Source organism: Centropristis striata, chromosome 10 (assembly GCF_030273125.1).
Source record: "Centropristis striata isolate RG_2023a ecotype Rhode Island chromosome 10, C.striata_1.0, whole genome shotgun sequence".
In the NCBI taxonomy this organism is placed as follows: Eukaryota; Metazoa; Chordata; class Actinopteri; order Perciformes; family Serranidae; genus Centropristis; species Centropristis striata.
This window is the reverse complement of record NC_081526.1, coordinates 15,454,200-15,477,771: the sequence shown is the minus strand read 5'-3', so window position 1 is coordinate 15,477,771 and position 23,572 is coordinate 15,454,200. Positions and strand designations below refer to the sequence as shown.

At 41.0% G+C, this 23,572-nt stretch overlaps 1 protein-coding gene across 5 annotated transcripts in view; it reads right to left on the bottom strand.

Moving 5' to 3' along the window:
* The window catches only part of mycbp2 (MYC binding protein 2), a 67,059-nt gene that overhangs the window by 17,566 nt on the left and 25,921 nt on the right, over nucleotides 1–23,572 (bottom strand). For 2 of the 5 annotated variants that reach the window (XM_059343572.1, XM_059343574.1), the window contains exons 19-55: nucleotides 22,383–22,502; nucleotides 22,150–22,231; nucleotides 21,921–22,038; nucleotides 21,432–21,790; nucleotides 21,099–21,271; nucleotides 20,706–20,831; nucleotides 20,319–20,446; nucleotides 19,690–19,781; nucleotides 19,462–19,596; nucleotides 19,256–19,339; nucleotides 19,052–19,148; nucleotides 18,764–18,956; nucleotides 18,151–18,425; nucleotides 17,031–17,252; nucleotides 16,693–16,884; nucleotides 14,990–15,196; nucleotides 14,398–14,535; nucleotides 14,060–14,238; nucleotides 13,834–13,976; nucleotides 13,648–13,748; nucleotides 13,343–13,561; nucleotides 13,024–13,246; nucleotides 12,101–12,219; nucleotides 11,878–11,965; nucleotides 11,686–11,735; nucleotides 11,389–11,561; nucleotides 11,047–11,191; nucleotides 10,742–10,948; nucleotides 8,981–9,036; nucleotides 8,791–8,906; nucleotides 8,568–8,665; nucleotides 7,257–7,373; nucleotides 5,952–6,092; nucleotides 4,608–4,685; nucleotides 2,697–2,921; nucleotides 1,564–1,696; nucleotides 1,359–1,484 (exon numbers count right to left, since the gene is read on the bottom strand). In XM_059343572.1, coding sequence (XP_059199555.1) covers nucleotides 1,359–1,484; nucleotides 1,564–1,696; nucleotides 2,697–2,921; nucleotides 4,608–4,685; nucleotides 5,952–6,092; nucleotides 7,257–7,373; nucleotides 8,568–8,665; nucleotides 8,791–8,906; nucleotides 8,981–9,036; nucleotides 10,742–10,948; nucleotides 11,047–11,191; nucleotides 11,389–11,561; nucleotides 11,686–11,735; nucleotides 11,878–11,965; nucleotides 12,101–12,219; nucleotides 13,024–13,246; nucleotides 13,343–13,561; nucleotides 13,648–13,748; nucleotides 13,834–13,976; nucleotides 14,060–14,238; nucleotides 14,398–14,535; nucleotides 14,990–15,196; nucleotides 16,693–16,884; nucleotides 17,031–17,252; nucleotides 18,151–18,425; nucleotides 18,764–18,956; nucleotides 19,052–19,148; nucleotides 19,256–19,339; nucleotides 19,462–19,596; nucleotides 19,690–19,781; nucleotides 20,319–20,446; nucleotides 20,706–20,831; nucleotides 21,099–21,271; nucleotides 21,432–21,790; nucleotides 21,921–22,038; nucleotides 22,150–22,231; nucleotides 22,383–22,502 — 5,478 coding nt within the window. The remainder of the gene's footprint in view (nucleotides 1–1,358; nucleotides 1,485–1,563; nucleotides 1,697–2,696; nucleotides 2,922–4,607; nucleotides 4,686–5,951; nucleotides 6,093–7,256; nucleotides 7,374–8,567; nucleotides 8,666–8,790; nucleotides 8,907–8,980; nucleotides 9,037–10,741; nucleotides 10,949–11,046; nucleotides 11,192–11,388; nucleotides 11,562–11,685; nucleotides 11,736–11,877; nucleotides 11,966–12,100; nucleotides 12,220–13,023; nucleotides 13,247–13,342; nucleotides 13,562–13,647; nucleotides 13,749–13,833; nucleotides 13,977–14,059; nucleotides 14,239–14,397; nucleotides 14,536–14,989; nucleotides 15,197–16,692; nucleotides 16,885–17,030; nucleotides 17,253–18,150; nucleotides 18,426–18,763; nucleotides 18,957–19,051; nucleotides 19,149–19,255; nucleotides 19,340–19,461; nucleotides 19,597–19,689; nucleotides 19,782–20,318; nucleotides 20,447–20,705; nucleotides 20,832–21,098; nucleotides 21,272–21,431; nucleotides 21,791–21,920; nucleotides 22,039–22,149; nucleotides 22,232–22,382; nucleotides 22,503–23,572) is intronic. The other 3 variants (XM_059343575.1, XM_059343576.1, XM_059343577.1) reach the window with 2 other exon arrangements.

Below are 23,572 nucleotides of genomic sequence, written 5' to 3'. Positions count from 1 at the left end.
AACAACAACTCCGCCCATCCATTTTTTTAATTGGATGATTATTCACCAAGCAAAGTAATTATAAGGTTTCCAAGGTACAGGTTTCCATTAGGTACAGATCTGTGAGTTTACTTCACAGGGAAACAACAATTAGGGAGGACAGGTGATTCAGTGGCTGCCTAACAACAACAACAACAACAACAAAAAAGACGCAGCAAGCTGCTCTTTTTTTAAATTGTAAGATACAACTAAAAAGGAGTGCGATGCATCACGCGTTTTTCAACCTACAAAAAGCGCTCTGTCTGATCAGGGTCTACTCTAAGTGTCACAACAGGTCAGCCTCCTTTTTCAAGCAGTAAGGAAGTGGTATGCCGTTTGAAAGACAATTGAGACAGCGTCAGCATGACATTCAGGCAGAAATATACACAGACACATTTGGGGCCAGCCAATCTTTGATGATGTAGCAGAATTGATGAGTTCATTCAGGTGATGTTTTCAAGATTCAACCATATACCTAAGAAAACAAGGACTATCTAAATGATTGAATGTTGTCTAAGAGACTGAATTAAATCTGGGGTAGGCAGTTTAGGGGTTTTGATTTGTGTTGTTGGACATAAACCCATAACACCCTTTAGCATATTGTAATTCAAGTGTTCTAAAAGAAAACTAGACTTCTGCACCTCCTCCGTTTTCAGGCTTTTTGTGCGTCTTCCAGAAAACTGCATACCCCAACTTAACGCCAACAAAGAATAAAGGATGAAATCACAGACGTGTGTTCCAACAGCACCCAACTAATCAGGGCCCAGGGTAGTCGAAATAAACAGAAGCACACAGATCAACCCATGCAGACAAACAGACATACGCCCGACATTGCAGAGATGTTAGGCATGAAACATCAACAATAGACAAAATCAGCATGCATGAATAAAAAGAGATGACAGATCAGTGAAGAATGGACCTGTGGTTATAAAGAGATTGACTGACCCATACTGGATCACTTATACCTTCTGGATGTGCTGCTATAAATTGTGGAGGTCAAGTGTTTTTGATAGAACTTGCTACTCTGATATAATAAAACTTAAAATGAGGTAATGCATGTAACAACTTGTGAGAAAAGTCTCAGTCAAAAGCATAGGGAGAAGTCAGATATAGAGTATCTTAAAATAAAGCAGGGAATAATAAAGGAAGGTGCAGAAGGAAGTCAGAGGTAACATCAGTAATGACAAAACATCAAATCTTTCACTACAGCCTGAGTTCTCAGAAAACTAAATGAGCATCATAAAGTGAAGGGGATGTTGAAAGCAAAGTGATATGCAGATTAAGGATATGTTATAGAGAGTTTGTCTCTGAAAACCTACTCTACGCCATGTTGACCTCACCTTTGTTGTTGGAGATGCCATAGTCAAAGCCCTGCGCTCCGTTTGAAGTTGTGGCTCTGTTGAAGGCCTGTACAGAAAAAGGGCTAGGTGGAGGGGTCTGTGCCCCGTGCTCAAGCAGTGCTTGTTCTATAAGAGCAGATTAAATAATGTTACAATTTGTCACACTTTGAGTTTCAAAAGTTTTCCCCCGTTGAGTGTGGCTTACCGTCATCATGGCAAAGGTACTGATTTCCGCCGCGGTCTCTGGCCAATGACCAGGCCTCTCCTTCATCACTCTCACAGAACTCCACTACACTGTTCTTATCCAGCTGTACCCAGGTCCCCTCTGAGTTGACCACCTGATACACAAACAACACTCTTTATCCATACTCACACACACACACTGAACACTCCATATTAACCCCCAAGTACATCCAGGTTATTACTGCACAGACAAAATCATAACAAATACTCTACAACAGTGGATCATTAACATGCAAACATTCAATTCATCTGATTGACACATACAAAATCCACAGCAGTAGATCACATGAATTTGATTTTTTTTGTGTATCAGCAGACACTGCGGGACAAAACTCATGTAGCTAAAATAAAATAAAAAACTTACTCTAACAAAGGGGTAGCTTATTGAAAGGTAAATGCATGAGGTTGATTTTTCTCAATTTCCTGAAATATCATCATTTTGGAAAAACAGACATAGATGGAAGTATTAGTATGTGCAGGCTGCACTTCTCAGATCTCAGACAAGGCATTCCAGTACAGGCTCAGAGAGGAAACTATTGAACAGCATGACACACCACAGCAGCCAAATGACAAGTCATATCCAAAAGAGGCGAGGCTCCACTCATCACTACGCCAAAGACAATTTAGAAAGTTCAAAGTACCAAAAGTTATTGGCAGGGTTTTTAAAAGTGCAAGAAAGATACAGTCAAGGCACAGAAAGGCTCCAGCATTTTGTGATCACACTCGCACTGAGAAGTCTCGAGGTCAGCTGAATATGACACCCTGAAACTGCAATGGATTTATAGACAAACTGGAATTAGTAAATCAGGAAGCACGCGAGAATGTTGCAGCCGCAGGAGTTGGTAAGACCTCAAGTGGAAAAGATGCACAACACACACCCACACCCAGAAAGCACCTGATGTATTCCCCTTAGAAAGACATTCTTTACATTCAAGTTAAAGTCAGTTTAGAAAAAAAGAGGGAAGTCTAATTTCTCAGAATTACGGCCAAAATCTACCAACATTAGCTATATTACATTACGTGTCCTAAACAGACTGATGTATTCAACTCTATCCACAAAAAAAAAACATTGCATTATTTGGGGTGAGTGCGTACCTCGCCTATGGCCTTGACCTTGTTGCCAAGAACTAACATTCCAATGGGGATACCCCTAAGGTTTGGGCAGCTTCTGATGTTGTGACCAGAGGGGCCGGTCTTCACTACCTTATAAAGCCCCGGGCCGCCGCCCTGCCCTGCCCTGTTCTGCACCCGAATGGGGGCCTCGTGGGAAGGGCAGCTGCTCACCTCCTTTACGTTCTCCTCCGATTGGCCCCTGACCTCCTGCAAGAGGTAAGAGCATGGATTAGGGCCAAAGTAAAGCAACACAACAACAAGCTGCAGAAATTTAAGGACAAGTTTCAGACTACTCAGTCCTGTTAGCAGTGTAACAGGGAACAGAGCATGTATGCTCTGCCAACCTACCCTGTATAAATGAAATCACAAGTTACATTTTGGACCTTAGTTTATTTCTCATTTTGTGCAGTTATAAATCAAGTCCAGCACACCACATGTGCTGTGTGATATTTAAGGGCTTTATAGCAACAGACATTTTGGGAATGATTTGCTTCCTTGCTTAAAGTTAGATGTGAACACTGAAACCACATTTCTTCTATCAGTATTTTAAAGATACTGTGTAGTAACATAAAATACACTATGCAGGTTACAAGTTGGATCTGGAGGTCTTAACAAATAAATATTATTTAAATGCAACTTTACCAACTCCCATTCGAAGTTAACACAGTAAGAAGAAAAGAAAGCTAATGTTTCACAAATTATCTTGTACGATAGTGTGCTTGCATTCATTTTTCTATCCCAATAATTGTTAAAAGCACAATGCTTCTTCTCGTCCACACTGAATCAGAGCAAACTGTGTACAAGGTTGCTGACATGGGATTCAAGTCAACCTTGGCATAGCTTGGCTCTTTGTGAAATTCCTCTATTGGGTGTAGTATAGCAAAGACGGTGATAGATCAACCTTCACTTGACGCACATGTATGCGGTTTGATGGGGATCAAACACCCTAAGGACAGCCTTCATCATTTTCTTTAAAGAGTGAATCGAAATGCAGGACATCATCTTGGCATGTGGGACACAGGGGAAGGGATGAAAATGCTGCGCACATGATAATCCTTTCCCTGTCTCCAGTCTTGTCTTTATGCTAAGCTAACCAGCTGCTATCTGTAGCTTTATATTTACAGTGTGGACATGGCAGTAGTTTACATCTTCTCATCTAACTTTTAGCAGAAACCAATAAGCACATTTCCCAAAATGTCAAACTATTCTTTTAAACTACTTTCAGAGGTTGTGTCATGCTCAGAGGAGATACTCTTATTTTACAATTACTAGATAAATCACATGATGTGGATAACTGGAAACCTAGAAATACTTCAATCCTCAACAGCAGTAAGTCATTTTCCAAAACTACATTTATTCCCTCAGGTATTAAAACTGCATGTACAGTTAAAACACAACTGAAGATCCAAGGTCTTGCAGTAGATACAACAGAAGAAGTCAACACGCCATTCAACATTGTAGTGATGCAGTTAAATGACCAATAGACAATCAGTTCACTGTTTTTCATACAGTCTAATAGGAGGCATGCTATGACACAAAAGGATACAGGACTATATATATATATATATATATATGACAAGGCTCATGCAACAGACTGGACATTAGTATCTTCAACCCCATGCAACATACAAGCTTTAACAGTAATTATAAAAAAAATCCTGAATGTGATCACTGCAGAGTCTATGTGACAGTAGCTGCTGACATACTGTATTGTCACCGTCTAGTCTAAACAAAACAGACATCCATGCAACTGTGGTTCGACCTCTTATGTCTGATTGCAACACTGTGGCAAGACTACAAAGTCACAAGGGGTTCAAGAGGACAAGTAGAGTGACAGATAGATGATAAGCTATGGGGCAGTCAAGCTATGTATCCCTCCTTCATAGAACTCACCTGTGACGGGAATATAGTTAAGGGAGTCCACGACAAAAAGCCGATATCCCTGACTCCTTGGCTAGCGTTAAAGACATTCTGAGCAACAGATCGTGAGACAGTCAAGAAACAGTAGACGACTCGGGAGAGGAGAGAAAACAGGATGGGGGAAGGTGCTCGTGTATTTTTTTGGAAGAAAATAATTTTTTTTTGGCTTGGCTCCTATGGAATTCAGAGGTTGTTTGAGAAGGTGAAGAGGAGAGGACAGAATCTGATAAGCCAGAAATCGTGGAGCACTGATAAAAAGGGGCCAAGAGGAACTGCGAATACGAGCCAAGCCTGTCAATCTTTTGCAGTAAATGTAGCATCAAAATGCATTAAAAAATACCAGTTGCAGGGGCAGAAAAATAATTGAAACTTCACTCCAAACACCACAAGGTCGTTATTTCCGAATCCATGACCAAATGAAACACATATAAAAGAAGAAACTTCCAAAAAAATTCCCCATTTGGATGATGTAGTGTGTCATGCTGTTCAGACAGAAACCTTACATAAAAGCCTCCTAGCACCTAAAGCATACCAATGCAAAGGTGGAATTGTAGAGCAGTAGAGGTACAATTTCCCATTGAAACTTTTTGTTGGACCAGTGATTGCTTCATGACAGAAAACCACCTGGATATTAACATTTTTAAGATATTTGGCCCTGTTTCTGCATTATTTATGTGTTAAATTATACCTAGTCACATGCCTTTTTTTATTCTGTTGCATATTGTGGCGGTTTTTGTGGCATGGAGCAAAATGTGAGAGAAACCCTCATTATCACATGCTGTGGTGCTTATGAATTGTGCGTGAGAGGCAATGAGGAGAAGAAGATTAACTAGTGTGAACTAACCAACTTAAACCACAGGATGAAATTGCTCCTTTACTACCTTTTTTTCTCACCAGTCAATTCCTGCATTGGGGTTCACTTCAATGCACTAAACATATAGTACCTAAGCATGTGAGCATGTAAAAGTGCTTTATCCAACTATGGTCTCTTCATGGTGAACATTTTGCCTTCAAACATGATGCATGCACACTCCCAGGTGCTGTTCCTTGTACAGTGTGTTAGTAAAACTTCCAGTGTTGCTAAAATAGATGTTTCATGCAAGAGAACACCCCAACATTTATACTTTGGTGAAGTTCTCAATTTACCATGCTTCGAATACATTTGGGGAGCGGATGCGATTTTTTAGAGTCCTTAAAAAAACCATGATTGTTAAACAACAAAGATGATCTCTGAGCTTTTCCCCCAAATTAACAGCACAGGAGCCTCTGTCATTATTAAACTGGGACAGACTGCTCAGCAGGCCTTCTTCTACTTACGTCGGCTGGGACCAGAAGGCTCCTGCCCAGGTGCTGGTTAAAAGAGAGGCACCAGGCTTCAGTGTACCCATTCATGCTGGGAACATACTTCTTTACTGTTTCATCATTGAGCCTGAGCCACACACCATCATCATTGTGGATCTACGGGAAAACAAGCAACAGAGCAGAGAAGAGCCATGCCGTCCTGTTACTATGGAAACAGGATGGGCAGCGCCCTCAAACACACATACTCACACACACACACACACACCTCTAAAGACCTCTGAGGTTGCAGGAAAGTCTCAAGTCAAATTAGACGACCAGCATCCATGTAATGGTGTTTTAACACCAAAGACAAATCGTTTTTTAATGCAGCTCGTTTACATTCAAATTCAATGCAAAAACGGAAAGTTGCACCTGGAAATTTCAATAGGCACACAAGGTTTGGAGGTAAACCAAAGATGCAAAATAGATAGCGTAGATAGTGGAAGAGGAGGAATATTTTAGCTGAAATAAACGGCTAATGAGAGTCTTATCCCAACAGTTTACATCCAGTGAGTCAGACCAGACAAAGCAGGAATTCAGACTTTTTACGAGGCTGCATTTTGGATTCATATCGCTGTAGTAGCTGCAATCATCCAGACAAAGTTCCTGGAGAATGCGGTGAAATTCACCAAGCGTTTGGTTTTCCGAAGAAACTGGGACACCCACAACAGACACAAAGAACCAACAGTGGTTATTTCAGTCATGGCTGATGTGGAACAGAAACGTTATTGGTATCTACATTTTCGCGTTTCACGTTATTGGAGAAAATAGCACACTTCTTGTTTGGTGTGAACACAGCATAAAATATACAAGAGATGTCAATAGTGCTGTTACCAAAGGCTGGGAGTGCAGATATTCTGTGGGACTGGCAAGTATGGGCATCAATAAGTAAATTATTTAAGTGCTATAATTTTAAATTTGGATTTAAATGCATCACATCCTTGGATTTATGCAGGCGCTCAAGTCTTTCATGTAACCTCAGAGTGCCTTGCAAGATTATGAAGCAAATTAAAGTAAGAGCAACAAATTTATAAGCTTTGAAAGAAAGTAGTTATAATCATTTAAAGAGGTAATAACACATAATACACAGAAGCCACCAAGCCGGACTCAGAATTACTTAAAACTAGCAATCTGGACAAAGAAATAGGATTACAAAACTTTAATTTTGTTCTTACTGATTTAAAGAAGAAGAAACAAGGAAATAGAATAAAAGTGGATAGTGCTCCAGCTAGTCAACTTATATAAAATAACTTATATTCTGCCTGGTCTAGAGTCAATTACCTCGTCAATGAAAGTGATGGTGCCATTGACATGCACTATGCCTATCTGTTCACTCTGCAGGGAGGGGTGACTACGCACACGCAGGCCTGCGCTGTCCTTGGACACAAATTTGCGGACCTGAGAGAAGCAGAAGGGAGATGGAGACTGTGAGCGGCAGAAGCAAGAAATAAAAAGACAAAAAAAGGACAAGAAGTGCAGCAGGAGGAGGAAGAAGAGGAAGCAGTTGACGGTGGGAGATTGCATGCATTAACCCACACAGAGCCTGCTTCCAAGTACACACATACAAACAGCGAAAGGTGAGGAAACTCTAGGAGCTCTATTTTTCAGCAGCACCAGTTGAATGAAGTTTGTTTTAATCATCCCGTTTACATTCATACTGGTGCATGGAAAATCATGGAAGGAAGGTTTCGAAGGAATATACACAGTGCTGATTTAAGGCACATAACTTTGCTTGTTTCCCCTTATGGATTGCAAAATACCACAAGTTTCACAAAATGATGATGACCCCAACATGCCTATTATCATTTTGGTGCATTTCAAATTAATTTCCAGTCACTCTTTTGATCACCGTCTTATATGAGTAATTATCAATCACTGCAGCCTGAATAGATTTGTTGGGATACAGTGCCAGGAGTCAGAATCTCTACATACATACTATGTCCTAAGTACCGCAAATATCCATAATTAAATCATTGCTAAAAAATGGTTTGCTATTAAGTGACAAAAAGACTAACTCACAGAGATCAGCCTTAATGCAGTATCTGACCTCATGAAATGATGTACAACATATTTCCAAGCAGTTTTTAAATCAGTGCAGACTGCACAAAGAAATTGTAAAGAATTTGTTTCTGGTAATGAACGTCTATAATCTTGGTTCTTTCACTTTGCACTTGACACATAGCAATTGGGTTTTTTGTGACCATTTTGTACAATGAACCAGCGTTTGTCTTATTCGTCAGACCAGCAAACCAAAATAAGGAGGTGAAAAAAGCTATAAGGCTGCACAGAGGTGCAACAAAGACATTGATTCTCATTGAGAATGAGCAGTACTTCAATACTAATGACCCTTTTACATTACATGGACTTCCTTGTTTCAGTGTTCATATCAAATCATTGTTTAATGCAGCTTTTAGGGTAAGAGTTGAGTTAAAGTTAAAGTTAAAAAATGATGTTAACAGGTAAATAAGACAAGACAAATTATTTCTGGTCTCCGGTGTGTTTGATGGGTGATCGCAAGCATTCATGCATGTTACAGTTGTGTTTATGTGCAGGTTTATGCCACTGGTTGGTTAATCAAAAGAAAATGCTAACCTTGCTAGGCTGAGGTTCAGCCTTTGGTTTGACCATCTGAGTGCCAGGTGGTATCATGCCTTTGGGAGGGTCTTTGACTTCCACCTCCAAACCAGCATCTAAAAGAAAAAAGATTTACGGCTCAACAAACATAAAAAAGATGGCAATTCACATGAATTAATTGGTGTGGTTTAGGGGGTTGGTGATTGCCATAAGTGAACACACTCTATTCACTTCGACATACCTATTTCAATGCCATCAATGGTGACGTGGATTGTATAGAGGCCCACAGCTCCGGGAGTCCAGTTGGCGCTGTAGGTTCCATCAGTGTTGGCACGAATGAGCATGTTCTCACTGGGTCTGTGTGGGAAATGATCAATAAGTAGACTGTATCTTACTGGAAATGTGTTCTGTTTCCACATGAACTCACTTACCTCTTTGGGGTGGGGGAAGCAAAGCGAAGTTCTTCAAATGAGTAGTTTTCATATGCCTACAAAACACAAAAAACACAAGAATGAAGGTAACAACAAAAACACTGGTCTTTCAAAATACAGTGCTTTTCTTTTTTCTTTTCCTTTTTTACAAAAAAAGTAATCATTGTGATGTTCCCTAAATCAAAACTGTACTTATTACATTTTTATATTTGTCTAAATCATTCAGAATTCTGGCAGATTGTATTACTTGTTAATTGTTTATTGCCTTCTCAATGACTATTACTAAGCTGTTTTGATTACTGTATCTCTATTCAGTCAATTAACTCTCCTTTTTGTCTTCTCCAGTTAAGTTTCATTTGATTTATTGTTTAATTTGACAGAGGAAGACCATCATAGACCACAGAGAGCATCCTGACAGGCAGTATCACTGCCTGGTTTAGGTGCAGTAATAAAAGGGATTACCTGCCCCTGCAAAGGGTGATGCAGTCAGCGGAAATCACTATCAGATGTGAACTCTTTGCCCTACAAGACATTTACAGGAGGTGCAGCACAAGGGCTGAGAGGATCATAAAGACCTCAATCACCCCCAACAGCACACTCTTCTCTCTGCTGGTCAGGGAGGTGCTACTGCTGGATCAAGGCCAAAACATAGAGGATGACAACGGGTTTTTCCCTCAGGCCGTCCAGGTCCCGAACCAGTGACTTTTATATCCATAACCCAGTAAACATAACTTATAACCTCACCTGTCACGAATTGCATATGTCACATTTTTCCGATTTTATTGTTTCAATTTGATTACCGTAAATCAATAACTCATTCTGTTTAGTAGTTTTATTTCACTGTTGTCCAGTTCATTTTTTTTACATTTACTGTTATGTTTTTTATTGTTTCTTGTTTAAAGAATTTTACTTTATTATTTTTTATTTACCATTTTTTTATTTTTCTGTTGTTTTTTTTTTAAACTTTTACTTATTTTATTTTATTTTACAGTATTTCATTCTATTTTATGCATTTGATAATTGTTTCTGGAGCTGGCAGAAATATAATTCCACTGCAGATTGTACTGTGTATAAATACAGTACAGGCCAAAAGTTTGGACACACCTTCTCATTCAATGCGTTTCCTTTATTTTCATGACCATTTACATTGTAGATTCATCAAAACTATTAATAAACACATGTGGAATTATGTACTTAACAAAAAAGTGTGAAATAACTGAAAACATGTCTTATATTCTAGTAAGCAAAGGGTGGTTACTTTGAAATAACTGAAAACATGTCTTGTATTTTTAGATTCCTCACACTTTTTTGTTAAGTACATAATTCCATATGTGTTCATTCATAGTTTTGATGCCTTCAGTGAGAATCTACAATGTAAATCGTCATGAAAATAAAGAAAATGCATTGAATGAGAAGGTGTGTGTCCAAACTTTTGGCCTGTACTATATGTATGAGACAAAAAAAACATAGATTTGATTTGAATGTGAAAATACAAACATCATAAGAAAACAGCAGCTATTAAAGTGAAAGCAGATCGTGTGTAAATATTGTAGCAGCCATTTCTCTCTTTGCCTGTCGTTGACAAAACTGAGATAAACTGCTATTGCTTGGATGTCCTGTAGGCGCCACAGATTGGTATGTACAGTATACAACGGATCTAATAATAACCAGAAAGCTCCCCCTCATGGAGCATCTGCAGCTTTCTACATGTAAACAAGCGAGGTTGTGAGTGAATTAAGAACCAGTTTGAATGAGGCTGACCTTCATCATGGTAATAGCAATGTATCGAGCCTCTTTCACAATCATGGGCTCGTACGTTGCCTCCAGCTTGGGCATTGGCAAACCTCCAAAGGTTAGGTCGGGGCCAGAAGACGAAGGCGAAGCGCTTCCAGGCAGCCGCTGCAGCCTCTTCACGTTCTCAGGCTGCATTGACTTCTTTTGTGAAACAGGAACAGCCTTTACCTCCACCTGGACAGAGTTGAGAAACACAAGTCAGAGATTTGTCATTCCAGTCCTATTAAGTATTTATCTCATGGAAGCAGAAAAGCCAAAGCAATCCTCCTGACCTTCATGTGAGGAACGTGCACCACGTCTCCATACTGGTCTTTGGTCTGGACGACCACAGTGGTGGGCCATCCACAGCGTATGTCGTCTTTGTTCAGGATCAGAGATGTCTTTTGGGGGTCTGCATAGGAGTCAGGCTGCAGCCACCTAGAAGAATAAAATAATAAATTGAGAGAGACAGAAGTTAATTAGTCATCAATCAAAACTCAAATTCCAGAGTGTAGGCTTAAATATACCTGTCAACCAACACATTTAAAAATGGAAAAGGCACAGTATATATTTTGCTGTCGTCGGGTAACTAGAATTGACAAGATACTGGCTCTACAGGCTCGACAAACATTTACCTGGCCAGACGTCCTCCACTTGAGTTCTGTACACAGGTGATGAAGTCCTCAAGGAAAGAGTGCTCATTGGTTTGGAGGTGCAGTGGCAGGTTTCCCTCCAGGGCCTCCAGGATGGTTGGGGAGTGAGACAAGGCCAGACCTTTCCCCAGGATCCCTGAGTGGGCCTTACACACCTGGGTGAGATCAAAGGAAATAGAAATCAAGGAAGGTATATAAAGAAAGAAGATTAAGAAAGAAATATAAAACCTTTTCCATAAGACCACAATAAGTGGTTTTAATGTTCAAAAGATGACACACCTGAAGAGAGGCTTCCTCAAGAATCTCAAGATCCTCCTCCAGTTCATTGCCTTAAATAAAAAATGATGTTGAATGAATGCTTTACTAAAATGTTATTAACAATATTAATTTTCTCCCAGCAGCTTGTAACAGAAACTAGTGTATTATGGATTAACAGAAAAAACAGGTAATTCACTATACTGTTTTCCATACCTATAGGGAGTGCCAGGTCTTTCTTCATCAGCGCTGCAGCACACACACTGCCCAGATAGGCCAACTCTTTCTCTAGCTGGATGATACCCTGAAATGTCATGAAGGCAGAATGCAGCACAGTCAGAAGATCTAACAATTCTCAGACAAAAATGCCCTTTATACAAAAGGATAGAAGGCCAGCCAACTACATAATTTGGAGAGAAATATACAAGTGTGTCTGTACCTCATCGGGACCAGGGTTGAACTCGTATCCCACAGCCACACACTTGAAGCCATAAAAGCAAGCTTTCTCATCTTTAACGTAGTCCGAGGCTGTTTCCAGTGAGAACAGAACTTCATTTCCTGAAAGGACAGAAACACAGAAGATGAAAAGAGAGACAGGTGGGATTAGTTACGTAGGTAATTACTGGTAAACTAATGGCTGCCTTCTGTGGCAGGTGGTTCAGTGAGGCATCATTAAGGAGATTAAAGCACATATGAGAACAATCAAGTTCAATGAACTACAACTGGGTTGCATGAATAACCCTTTAGAATGTTATCACTGCTCAGTCACTACATCAGACTACACTTTTCTGTCTTAATATTGCCAGTGCTGTCACAGTTTACATATTATTGTATTGCCACAGTTAAGGTATGTTTGCCTGTTTTTCTTTCTAGGTCTAGAGTTTGCCGTTTGGGACTTTTTGATTACCACAGTCAGGCAACTTTTGGAATTTTCTACCCCCAGTTTCCCCATTAAAAGGAGAGTTTGGATTATTTGAAGTGAGGTTTTATGAGGTAAATGGTAAATGGACCTGCACTTATATATCAATTTTTTAGTCGATTTGCGACCATTCAAATCGCTTTACACTACAGACTGCGCTCATTCACCCACACATTCCTACTGGTGGCTTTCACACACCGATGAATGCAGCATCAGGAGCAATTTGGGGTTCAGTATCTTGCCCAAGAATAGTTCGACATGTAGGCTGCCACGGTCAGGGATCGAACCACCGGCCTTCCGATCAGTGTGTGACTGCTCTACCAACTGAGCCACAGCCGCCCCCAGAGTCTGTGTGCCTTTTGGAACTTTGGGGTTTATCATTATTGCCCAAACGACACAGTCATAACGTTCATAAATATTCATAAATGATTGGCCTCTCTTACCTGGCAGTACTAGGACAGTGGTTGGCCAGCCTGTGGCTCCTGAGAACTTCTTAAGCTCAGTCCAGGTGTTGATGGTGTCATGGATCAAAGGTTTGCCCCCCAGACTGGATAGGTGGAGGGTACGGCTGGGAATGAGGAGGCGGAGCACGTCCTCTGGCTGTGCTGTGCCACACTGTTGGTCAAACTCAATGGTGGTCCAGCGGACACAGTCTGGGAATGATACCTGAGGGAAGGTGTGCCAGAACAAGATCAGGTTAGACCAAAATTTGTGTCTCTTACTTTTTTTTTTACTTAGCATGCCAAAGGATGGATACCTTACCCTGTATTGTGAGACGCCAGCTTGTTTGTAAGGGTGGTCGCTCTCAATTACTGAGTAGTGGTTTGAGGTGGTACAGGCTGACAGGCCCTGCTCAGGCTGGTTGCCAGTCGTGCTGTCTGTAGACTGGTTGGGGTTGAAGGTGGGTGGGGCATACTTTTGGTTGAGGGCAGAAACTGCTGGTAACAGCTCCTGAACAAGTCCAAAAACCTCAACAGCAGCCTGGACAAGGAAGAGAAGGAATTTCACCAGAGTGCCACATCAGGGAGAACAATTTACTAATTAAAGATAAAGAGTTTGGCATTTACCTTAGGTACAGATGCTGCGACAGGGCCAATATAGGCCAGGATAAGTGGCAGGAGCATGGAAAACAGGCTGGAGGAACTTAGTAGCTCAGGAATGTCATCCACTGGAAAGCACAAGGGACATGTATTAAAGTCAGTACAAGTGGCTCAACAGCAATAATTTTGAGGGTGCAAGTTTGTTGTGCTTACCATCGACAGCAAAAGCTCTGTGAAGCAGGTCCTTTGCGGCTCTGACCACAGCACTGACGACAGAGAGAGCTCTGCTGCAGTTCTTGTCCTCTTCGTTGGCTTTGCTCAGCAGCTGAGACTGCAGATCCCCATCGTATTCACTCCTTTAGACGCAAGAAAACACAAGTCAGAAAATAATTACTTTACAAATGAGATAGTTATTACAAAATGCTGGCTTTGTGATTACCTGTAGTAGAGAATCTGTGGGATCTGCCCTCTGGTCTGGTTGGTGCCATTGCTACTCAAGCTGCATGTACTGAAGGTGAAGGACACACCATCGGAGCACTGCACTGTGGTCATACCTCCATCTCCATTTGCTGTCCGGCTGCCGTAGTTCCGTAATCGCACAGCATACTTTACCCCCTCCTGCAAAATAAAATAAAAATAATCAGTGAGATTACATTCATTTAAACCAAAACCAGCACACAATTAAAGTTAGAAAATAGTTACAGCATGTCACATCCTAACATTTGTATCTCAGCATCAAATCATATGCATGTATTCATTTCTTGAGAACCTATGTACCTTGAGTGGCACAGCCTTGTCCAAGCGAATCTCCGCAATATCACTGGGGGAATCATCAGTGCTGTAGGTGCCCTTCACCAGCTCCAGGGACGTCCACCTGTGAGAATGTGCCGAGTCCCCTGGGTGCTCTGTCTGCGCCTGAAGGGTGAGGGAACAGAAGTTGTAAAGACACACTCAGGTTGAAAACTAGAGATGCTCCGATCGATCGGGCAGTGACTGGAGTCTCATATGCAGTCAGTTGGTGTGTGGCAGGCAGGATGACACCGCTCAATGCAGGAGTGGGAATTAATACAACATGATACACACACCTTACCATTCTTGTAAATACAGATTAATAAATAGTTTTGCATAAATAGAAACTGGTTTAGAAAGACAATAAAATGATATTTGTAAAATGTGTTTGAGTGAGAGAAGGTCCTTTAAATTGGTGCAGTTTTTGTAAAGTCAGTGTTTGATTTTGAATGTACACTTGTGTTTTACATTGAAGAAAATCCAAAGCTGTCATTTATAATTCTAAGAAATTGCATAGAAAATGTAATAAAAAACAAAATAAGTAATAAGTTTATTGTGAAAATTATTTCTAATGACTTACATCATCAGCCAGCACCTCTAGTTCATACTCATGGATGCCTCCTCCTCCGTAGACGCAGACGCCCACCAGAACAACGCCTGGCTTGTCCACTGTCATGCAGATGGCATCCGGAGAGCCGTTGCCCGTGTTCCAACTCCGGCCCTGGCTCGTTTTGTTGAAACGGTTAGGGGATGCTTTTACAGAGTGGAGCGAGTTCAGCCCATCAACCTGGTGAGCAAGAACACAATAAAATATGTATAAAAGAAATGACATAGTCACATAGGCCTAAATAACACATTTGAGGAGGAATACCTGTTTTTTAAGCAAACAATGAAATCCTGATTAAAAAGCATTCTCCTTGTCCTCTGTTAAAATACCATCCTACACTCAAAGGAAGCATATGCATAAAAACAACTTAAATATGGCTGTGCAAGTACTAGATTTCATCAAATGCAATGTCTTAATTACAGAGAAGAAACAATGCATGAAGAAGAAAGGATGGTCTGTGAAAGAAGCTTTATCTGAAATAAAAACATCTCATGTCTGGAGTGTGTCTAGTAATCCAGTACAACCTATTACTATTTATATCTGCCTGCTGACAACAGAGAGCCAGACACAATTGCAGAGGGTCCCCTTCCAGGTGCTCAGGGGAGGAAGAGTTGTTTCCCTGACAACAGACAGGAGGGAAAAAAAAACAAAAAACAGTGGTGCTGACGAGTGACGGTTACTATGGCAACGAGAGTGCAAGAGTCCTGACTGCAGTACAAGGGTATTTGAGTGATGATAATCAAATGAAGAGTGGGAGAGAGTGGGAGACAGACATCTGTCACACCCACTTAATGACTCAGCACACTGTAAAAAAACAAAACAAATAGTCAAATTCCCCTGATTTCTGCTATTGTTTTCTAGCAACAGTAAAAACATAACTTTGTTCTAAGCAAAAGCTGTCAGTTTGAAAAGTGAGTCCAGTAACAATAGATCTTTAAATAAAAGGATATGAAGGAAGGAGGATCGAGAAGGAAGGAGGAAACACATGTAGTCTTAATGACAGATCTTATCTTCAACTTTTGAACTGTTATGCTAGCTGTTTGAAAAACAAAAACAAATAGAGAGGAATGACTTGAGTAAACAGAGGTTAAAAGGAGAGTCTGTTCTCCCTACATTGGAGTTACTGGTCTAAGGCTGTGTCAATTTTAAGTCTTGTTTGTGACTTTGGAGTTTTAAAGGGTTAATTCTGATTCACCAAACTCACATAATAACACAAACAAACAACAGCAGTAGAGCAGCAACTCCTGTGTTTTGCGAGTTGAAATTACTGTTTTTGTCATAGGAGACTGGTGTCTTTGAAGACAGCATACGTAGATTTATATTACAGCTTTGGTTTTCAGTTGGAAAGGGCCGTCTGGCAGCAAGGTAAAGAGGTGAATTCATGAATTTATTCTCACAATAGCATAAACTTAATGTGATATGGATTTTTTTATGCTGGCCTTTTTTTAGGTAGCTAAAAAAAACAATCTACTGTAGGTAGTACACTTGACTTTGGAAGAGCATCTCATACAAATCCACTTGAAAAAAAAAAGACTACAGATTCTGTTATGTTCCTGCAAAAATAGCACCACCGACCATGCTGAGAGTACTCCAGGATTAAGCCACGTTCTGTGGTCTTCAATAGCTGCCTGATGTGTGTTTTTGTGAAAGTGCATGTGAGCATCAGTGTGAGTTACCTCGGAGCCCAGGGCAGAGGCGGTGAGCTCAGAGACGATGGAAGCCAGCAGACCACAGGTGTTGGAGACCAGGTGTGGAGAGAACAGCTCCACCTCCTTCCTCAAACTCTTCCTCACCGGCAGCACCACAATCACAAGCATCTTCTCCAGGACCTCCCGGAAACTGGTCATGCCCATCAGGTTCTCTTCAGTCTAAGGGGAAATTTGTATTATAACTTGATAATCATCAAATGTTGTCCATCTTCCAATCAGTTCCTGACTTTGCCCATAAGCACCTACGTCCACCATTTTGAAGTGAGGATACATAATGTATCAGTATATGGTGTGCAAAAACTCACATGGCTTAATTTCTCCATGTGGGCCACCAGCAGGGGGAAGCGATGAGCAAGGGCAGAGTCATTCTCTGTACTGACTTGTTTAACCAGGGAACGCAGCAGCACCTCCCCGTCATATGCAATGGGCAGAATGGATGTCAACTTGACAGAGGTGTTGCACAGAGCTGACATAACGGCCGCCAGTAGACGGCTGCTGGACGTGCGAAAGTTGGCCTCAGCAATGTCCTGGGAAAAAAACAAAACAGGGAGGACAAGAATGAATCACTTTGAAATCTTTCTACATTCGACATATCACAACCTAACACTTCACTGTTTGGGATCTATGGTTTAAAACTCTGGTGAGTTGTCTTGATAAGAATATTACTTTAAAATTTAAAATGTTTATTAGATTTAAAAGTAGGCCTGCTGAATTGTATCTTCATACTGTAGTAGCGATGCACTGATTCTAGGTTGATAGTGATTTTGCCACTGTTTTTTTTAATGTCTGAGGCAGTTTAATATTCCCACAAGGCCAACATTGTCTTTCCCTTTTATTTGTAAACAGACTACACCGTTGCCATCATATGTCAAGCCAGAGCAGAGCAGCTGCAGTAGCAGAATATTTCAGCTACTGTTGTCTGAGCCTGACCACAAATAACCAACACATTAGCCAGTGCAAAATAGTTGCGACACAAGAGATACAAACATCAGCCACTGCCATCGTGAATCTCATCTTATTCGCCAATAGGCTGAAGGCAGTCAACAATGAAGCTGATGGATCAGTGGATCCCTAATTTATCGCCTATATAATTGGCAGATAAGTTGACTGAAGAAAAATTATTCTTCAACTATTTTGATAATCGTAGCTCAAGTCAACTATAAAAAAATGCCAAACATTCAGTAGTTACAGATTTCTTCTGCCTTTCTTTCTTTTCTGTTAGTAGAAATAGAATATCTTCAGGTTACAGACTGTACTTACAAAACAAGCAATTTGAAGATGTTGTCATAAGCTTTGGAAAGTTGTGATAGGGCATTGACATTTAATACACAACTCTGATCTCAGGTAAAAGCCAGTAGTTTAACTAGTAATGACAAAAATAGTCTATTTAAGCTCCTTCTTAAGTACAATGCCACCATCACTGACCTGGTCTAAGCAGTTGAGCAGGTCACAGAGGCAGGCCCACTGCAGCGCTGGTGTTGGGTAGAAAGAGTGGAAGCAGGCAGTGAAGGTGTTGTGGCACTCCTGCAGCACAGCTTCCAGCAGGGTCAACGGCTGAGACAAGTAGCCCTGGGGGTCATTGTCCAGCTTTGTGAGGCAGTTGTCCATGCCTTCTGACAGGATCTTCTTCAGCAGGCTGCGTGTCTTTCCCACGCACTCTGCCAGCTTGCTCGACTCCTCCACCACAGCTTTGGTGCTGGCTGGAAATCAAACAACAGATAGAAAAAGAATTGCATTGTGATATTGGAAGCTACAATTGTACTTTTTAAAAATAAAGTGTTCCTATTTTTTATTTAAAGTTTTCTATTTTATATCTGTGACATATTAACACAGTCTAGTCTGTAGAGGTTTTAATATTTCCTCAGCTACAGACATTGAAGTATTTCCATCTTTTCATTCAGAAAGGATTTTATGACCGAATATGAAAAAGCATTGTCACGAAGAGTTTAAAAGCAGCAGCACTGTGGTTTCCTTCTTACAAAGAATAAGCCATTATTTTGCAGTGGATAAAGTGCTGTTAAATTCGCTGTGCTCTTACCAGCAATGGGGAAGATTTCACAGATGTAGACCCTGAGCAAGCGGAGGCAGCAGGTGCCAACAAAACGCAGTCTCTCGAGGTCCAGCAGGGTGGCTGTGTACTGGAAGCCCTTCAACCCTCGCAGCTCCTCCACACCCAAAACCAAGGTGGTCCAGCTCCAATGAAGGACACTCAGCAGAGATTCAAAACACTCCTAGGAGGGCAGACAGAGACAGACAGTCACACACAATGCTTTAACAAATTACCTGTCAGGACACTTAAGCAGGTAGAAACCGGGAGAGAACTCACCACTGAGACGGTGCGGGCGAATGAGCGTTTAAGGATATGGACTGGTTCACTGGTCTGCTGTTTCCCTTTAGATGCATTGCCATCATTTGAAGGAAGTCTGATGTTAAAATATAAAGAAACAATTTTTTAAAAATTACTTTACTCAAGCCTGCATACAAAACAAGCTGGCATTTTTGTTAACAAAATGTGGGGACTTTCACTTGCCTGTAAAGTAGCTGAGGTATTTGACCAGCATTAACATCTGTGCCGTTGTTTGACTTCTTGGAGCTTTTGAACTGAAAGACGACACTTCAAAATAAAATAGAAAAAAAATACAAATTAAAGCACTGTTGCAAATATAAAATTCCACCAATATATAACCAAATGTGATATTTCTAAAGGCTTCATCTATATTGTGAAATAAGTTTTACCCATCATCAGTAGTAATGGTGGCCTGTCCATGGGAGCCACAGTCACTGCTGGGCCCAGACACTCGAGCCCACGCGACATACCACCAGCCCAGCTGCAGCAGCACTGGCTCATCAAACATCATGGCATATTTCTCCCTAAAGATTAAAAAAAGACCAACATTAACTTATCACTCCTTCACTTTTTTCTTTGAGAGAAAAGAAGGGGAACATGAGGAATCCATAAACTACCTGGCAGCACAGTCGTAGGCCAGCACGTCAGTCTCAGCAAGCAGATCACCGTCTGTCTCATGATCACCCCCGTCAGGTCCGAGCTCGAACAGCTGCACAACAAGAGGACTTGGTTAATATATTATAAACACCTGTAACCTACGGCCAGGATTCTACTCAATCCATTGAGTGGTACTTTATTTGTTTTAGGATGTTTTAGATCTATTACAATGCAATAACTTTAGTTTTGCACTCAATATGGTCACACAACTAATTCTAATAATTTTATCGTTTTGTTTCTGAGGTTTTCAACATGAAACTGAGCATCAAGTTCATGGTTTGGTCAGTTCTTTTGGAATAGCCTTAATGTTTTTTTTAATCCCACCTGCACACTATGGTGTATATTTCTTCTCCTTTTTTAATTTTTATTATATGCAAAAATAAAGACTTATGGACGTACAGTATTTCTTTAATCTGGTACATTTGAGACAATTTGCAGCAGCATATGCTATGTATTAAGTGCCAGTCCTCATACAAAGCAAGTCATTTCTAAAAGCAGCCTTGACTGACAAAATGGCTGAAAATATTGAAAAAAAAAAAAAAAAAAAAATTAAATCATCAGTCTCTTCATTAAAAAAATAGCTGCTCACCTTGATCTTAGCAGTGTACTCCCCTCGGCCCCCAAACAGACCCAGCCCACCCAGCAGGATGTCTGCATCAGCACAGAAGCGGATGGCCTCCACAGAGTGGGCCGAGTAGCCCCAACCACCACCATGACCTATAACATCACACATGGGATCAATAAGGCTATGGAAAGTACACAGATGTTGTTTATCCACATTTTACCACTTTGGTTGTTTACTAAGGATGATATCAACTGATCTGACCTGAATATTTGTGTTTCACACATTCAGCAACGTTGATTTAATCACATAATTACAACACAGCTGAACATATGCACGCTAAATGTATCTCCCAGTATGTTGCTTTATAGATCATTCACCATCGATTCGATCCTCTACAAAGATCCCACTTACTCTCAAAGCGGTTCACCACACTGTAGTCCTCCTTGGAGTAGACCTTCATCACTGCCTGGGTTTCTTCTTCTGCGCTGGCTACACCCATCTTTAGCTCTTGCATGGCTGCCAATGTATCTAGGCAACCTAATTGGACAAACCAGTATACTTCCCATTAGCACTGAATGATAATACAGAATCATTTATAACCTATGCATTCCTGCAAATACTGAATCATGTGTTTGGCTATGATGAAAAAAACAGATCTGAGTGGGCTTTAGACACTGGTAACATCTGCTGTCCATCATCATTTCAGTCATAGCGTTCATGTACGTAATCATAAGACACAAAGACATTCATAAAAGATTCATATGACCAAAGATGCTTTGCTGAACGGCGAGTGAAGAAGATTACCAAGGATGTGTAGGGCTCCATGAGAGCGAGTAGTTGTGGCATGTGATCCTGAGGGCAACGCAAGCTCTGGACTAAGGATGCTGCAGCGAGCCTGTAGATCTGTAGCAGAGGGCATCCTGGCATCAGCGATCACTGCATTGTAGCACAGCATCTCTTTTGCGGCTGGCAGGAATCTAAAAGCACAGAGAGCCACAAACGAAAAGTTTAAAATAAAAAAGGGCAAGCTAATCTCATCTGGAGGCGCTTCAGTCTTAAAACCTGGGATAAATAGTACCCAATTAAAAGTAGCACATATTATAGTGCGTTAACCAAACTGTTTGTCCTTGGACTGACCTCCAAATGACATCATATACAGGGTCCAGACACAGTCCAAATCCCTGCAGATCCTCCTGCTCAGAGTCATTGAAGGTCCTGCAGCTTCCATCCATTTTGTTGATAAGCAAGCATTTAAATGGAGGCGGTTCCGACACAGAGGAGGGCACAAGGCCAATAATGTGTTTGCTGGCAAAGATCTCTGAAGTAGCTAGGACATGGGAGTTGATAAGGGCCTCATCGATCCGCAGGAACGTCTGGTCTCCGCTGGCTCCAATCCAGGTAGCCTTTCGTCCATATTTGGCACCAATATTGGGCATGGGAGATGGCTTGGCATTCCAGTAGGGCATGTCCAGGATAGGTCGGCCCAGCTGTCCTTTCTGAAAAACAATGAGTATACATTCACTCTCTTGAGCAAAATTGAAACAGATACAATACAATATAAAATACTGACATCATGGAGTAAGGAATTCTGCACCCACAAAAAGGGCAATAAAATATTTTTCTTACCGAGAAGCTGCCAAATGTAAAGACCTGTCCATCCATGAGGAGTACAGCTGTGTGGTTACTGCCTGCTGTCACCTGTACGCTGGGACCTGGAAGGGCCTGTACCAGAGTTGGAGAACCCCTAGCAGGTAGAAATGTCTTATTTTAGCTTTTGTGTCCACATGAAGGCAGTTTTTTTAGTTATTTTTGTAATGCATTCAATTCAAAACATGCAAGGCAACAGAAACAATACCTTGAGTTTACATCTCCATGTCCAAGCTGCCCATGCTGTCCGTAACCAAACGTGTAGACATCTCCATTCTCCATCAGCACCACTGTAAAGAAACATAATTATGACTGTTATTTACTCACTTTCTTTACTTCAAGATCAGCCACTCAAGACGGTTTTAAAAATACTTTTCCTAAAATAATTCACAGACAAATCTGGTGCCTGACCAGAAGCTGCCAGGAGGGAAATCAACCTACCAGAGTGGTGAAAACCGCAGCTGACCTGCACAGCCCGCAGCTCACAGTCAAACCTCACTGCCCCTGGGGGGTAGGTGGTGATTTTGCTGGCATCCTTCTCTCCACGCTCACTGCTACCATCTACACAGAAAAAATAACATTCCAAATAAGCACCTTTAAGTACAGATTTGGGAGATAGTGAGGTTAAGTAGCAACTTCAGACCACAGAGGTGGATGTCTCTGCACAGTCCTGGAAAACGGAGCTGGAGGGGAAAAGAGGATTCAAAAGAAAACGGGGAGAAAGGGGAGAAGCATGCCGAAGTAGAAAGGAGGGAACAACACCTCTATAACAGAATGGCTTTTGGCAACCAGTCCCTTTAAAGATGAACAGATTTGTTGAGGAAATAATTTTCTTCTTAACATCTGTCTGTGTTCAATGAGGAAGAGGGGTTCTGATTTACCCTGAGCCCTGTGTAAGAGGTCACAGTTGTGGTATGTGAGGAGGGGAAAAAAAAGTTGGGAGAGACATGCATTACAGTAAATACAATGACAGCAATGCCAGCTCATTGTGGTCTGCCTCTGTTTTTGAGGCCAGCCAGATGAGATAACAGCTTTCGGTTTCAATATTACTTCACAGTAAATGTAAAATAAATATTGAATGGCTCATGGCCCAAATATTTTAAAAGGTAGAGTTAAAAGTTTAGCTCATGGTGACAACTGTCAATGTAAGTTTAAAATAAAAAACAAAAGTGTTCTTAATGACATCTAAAGCATATTTCAAGCTTATTGGATGGTCACAGACTGGAAAACCTGTATTTTCCTGTTCGTTTTTCTCTTCATGAGTGTAAAACCATTAAGAAGGATGCTCAGGGGAGGTACCCCCAAAACCCCACAAAAGAAAAGTTATTCGGGAAAATAGAAGAGTCGCAATTTCCTAACTGACATTAAGGAGGAAACCACTACTGCTCTCAAATACAATACAGTGTGGCACCATTGTTTCCACATATAAAAGTGGGACAATAAAAGCAAGCCATTTATCCCTAACAATGGGTTCCTATTGGCAAGGTTTCAAATCACACATGTTAAAGCAACGACAAGGACTCAAGGTAAACTTGAAATGAAAGTCTTAGTTTAATATTGATGGCTCTATATGACATACATAAGCAAACAAGATCAAGCAAGAAGATTGGTCATTTCTATATAGTTTAATG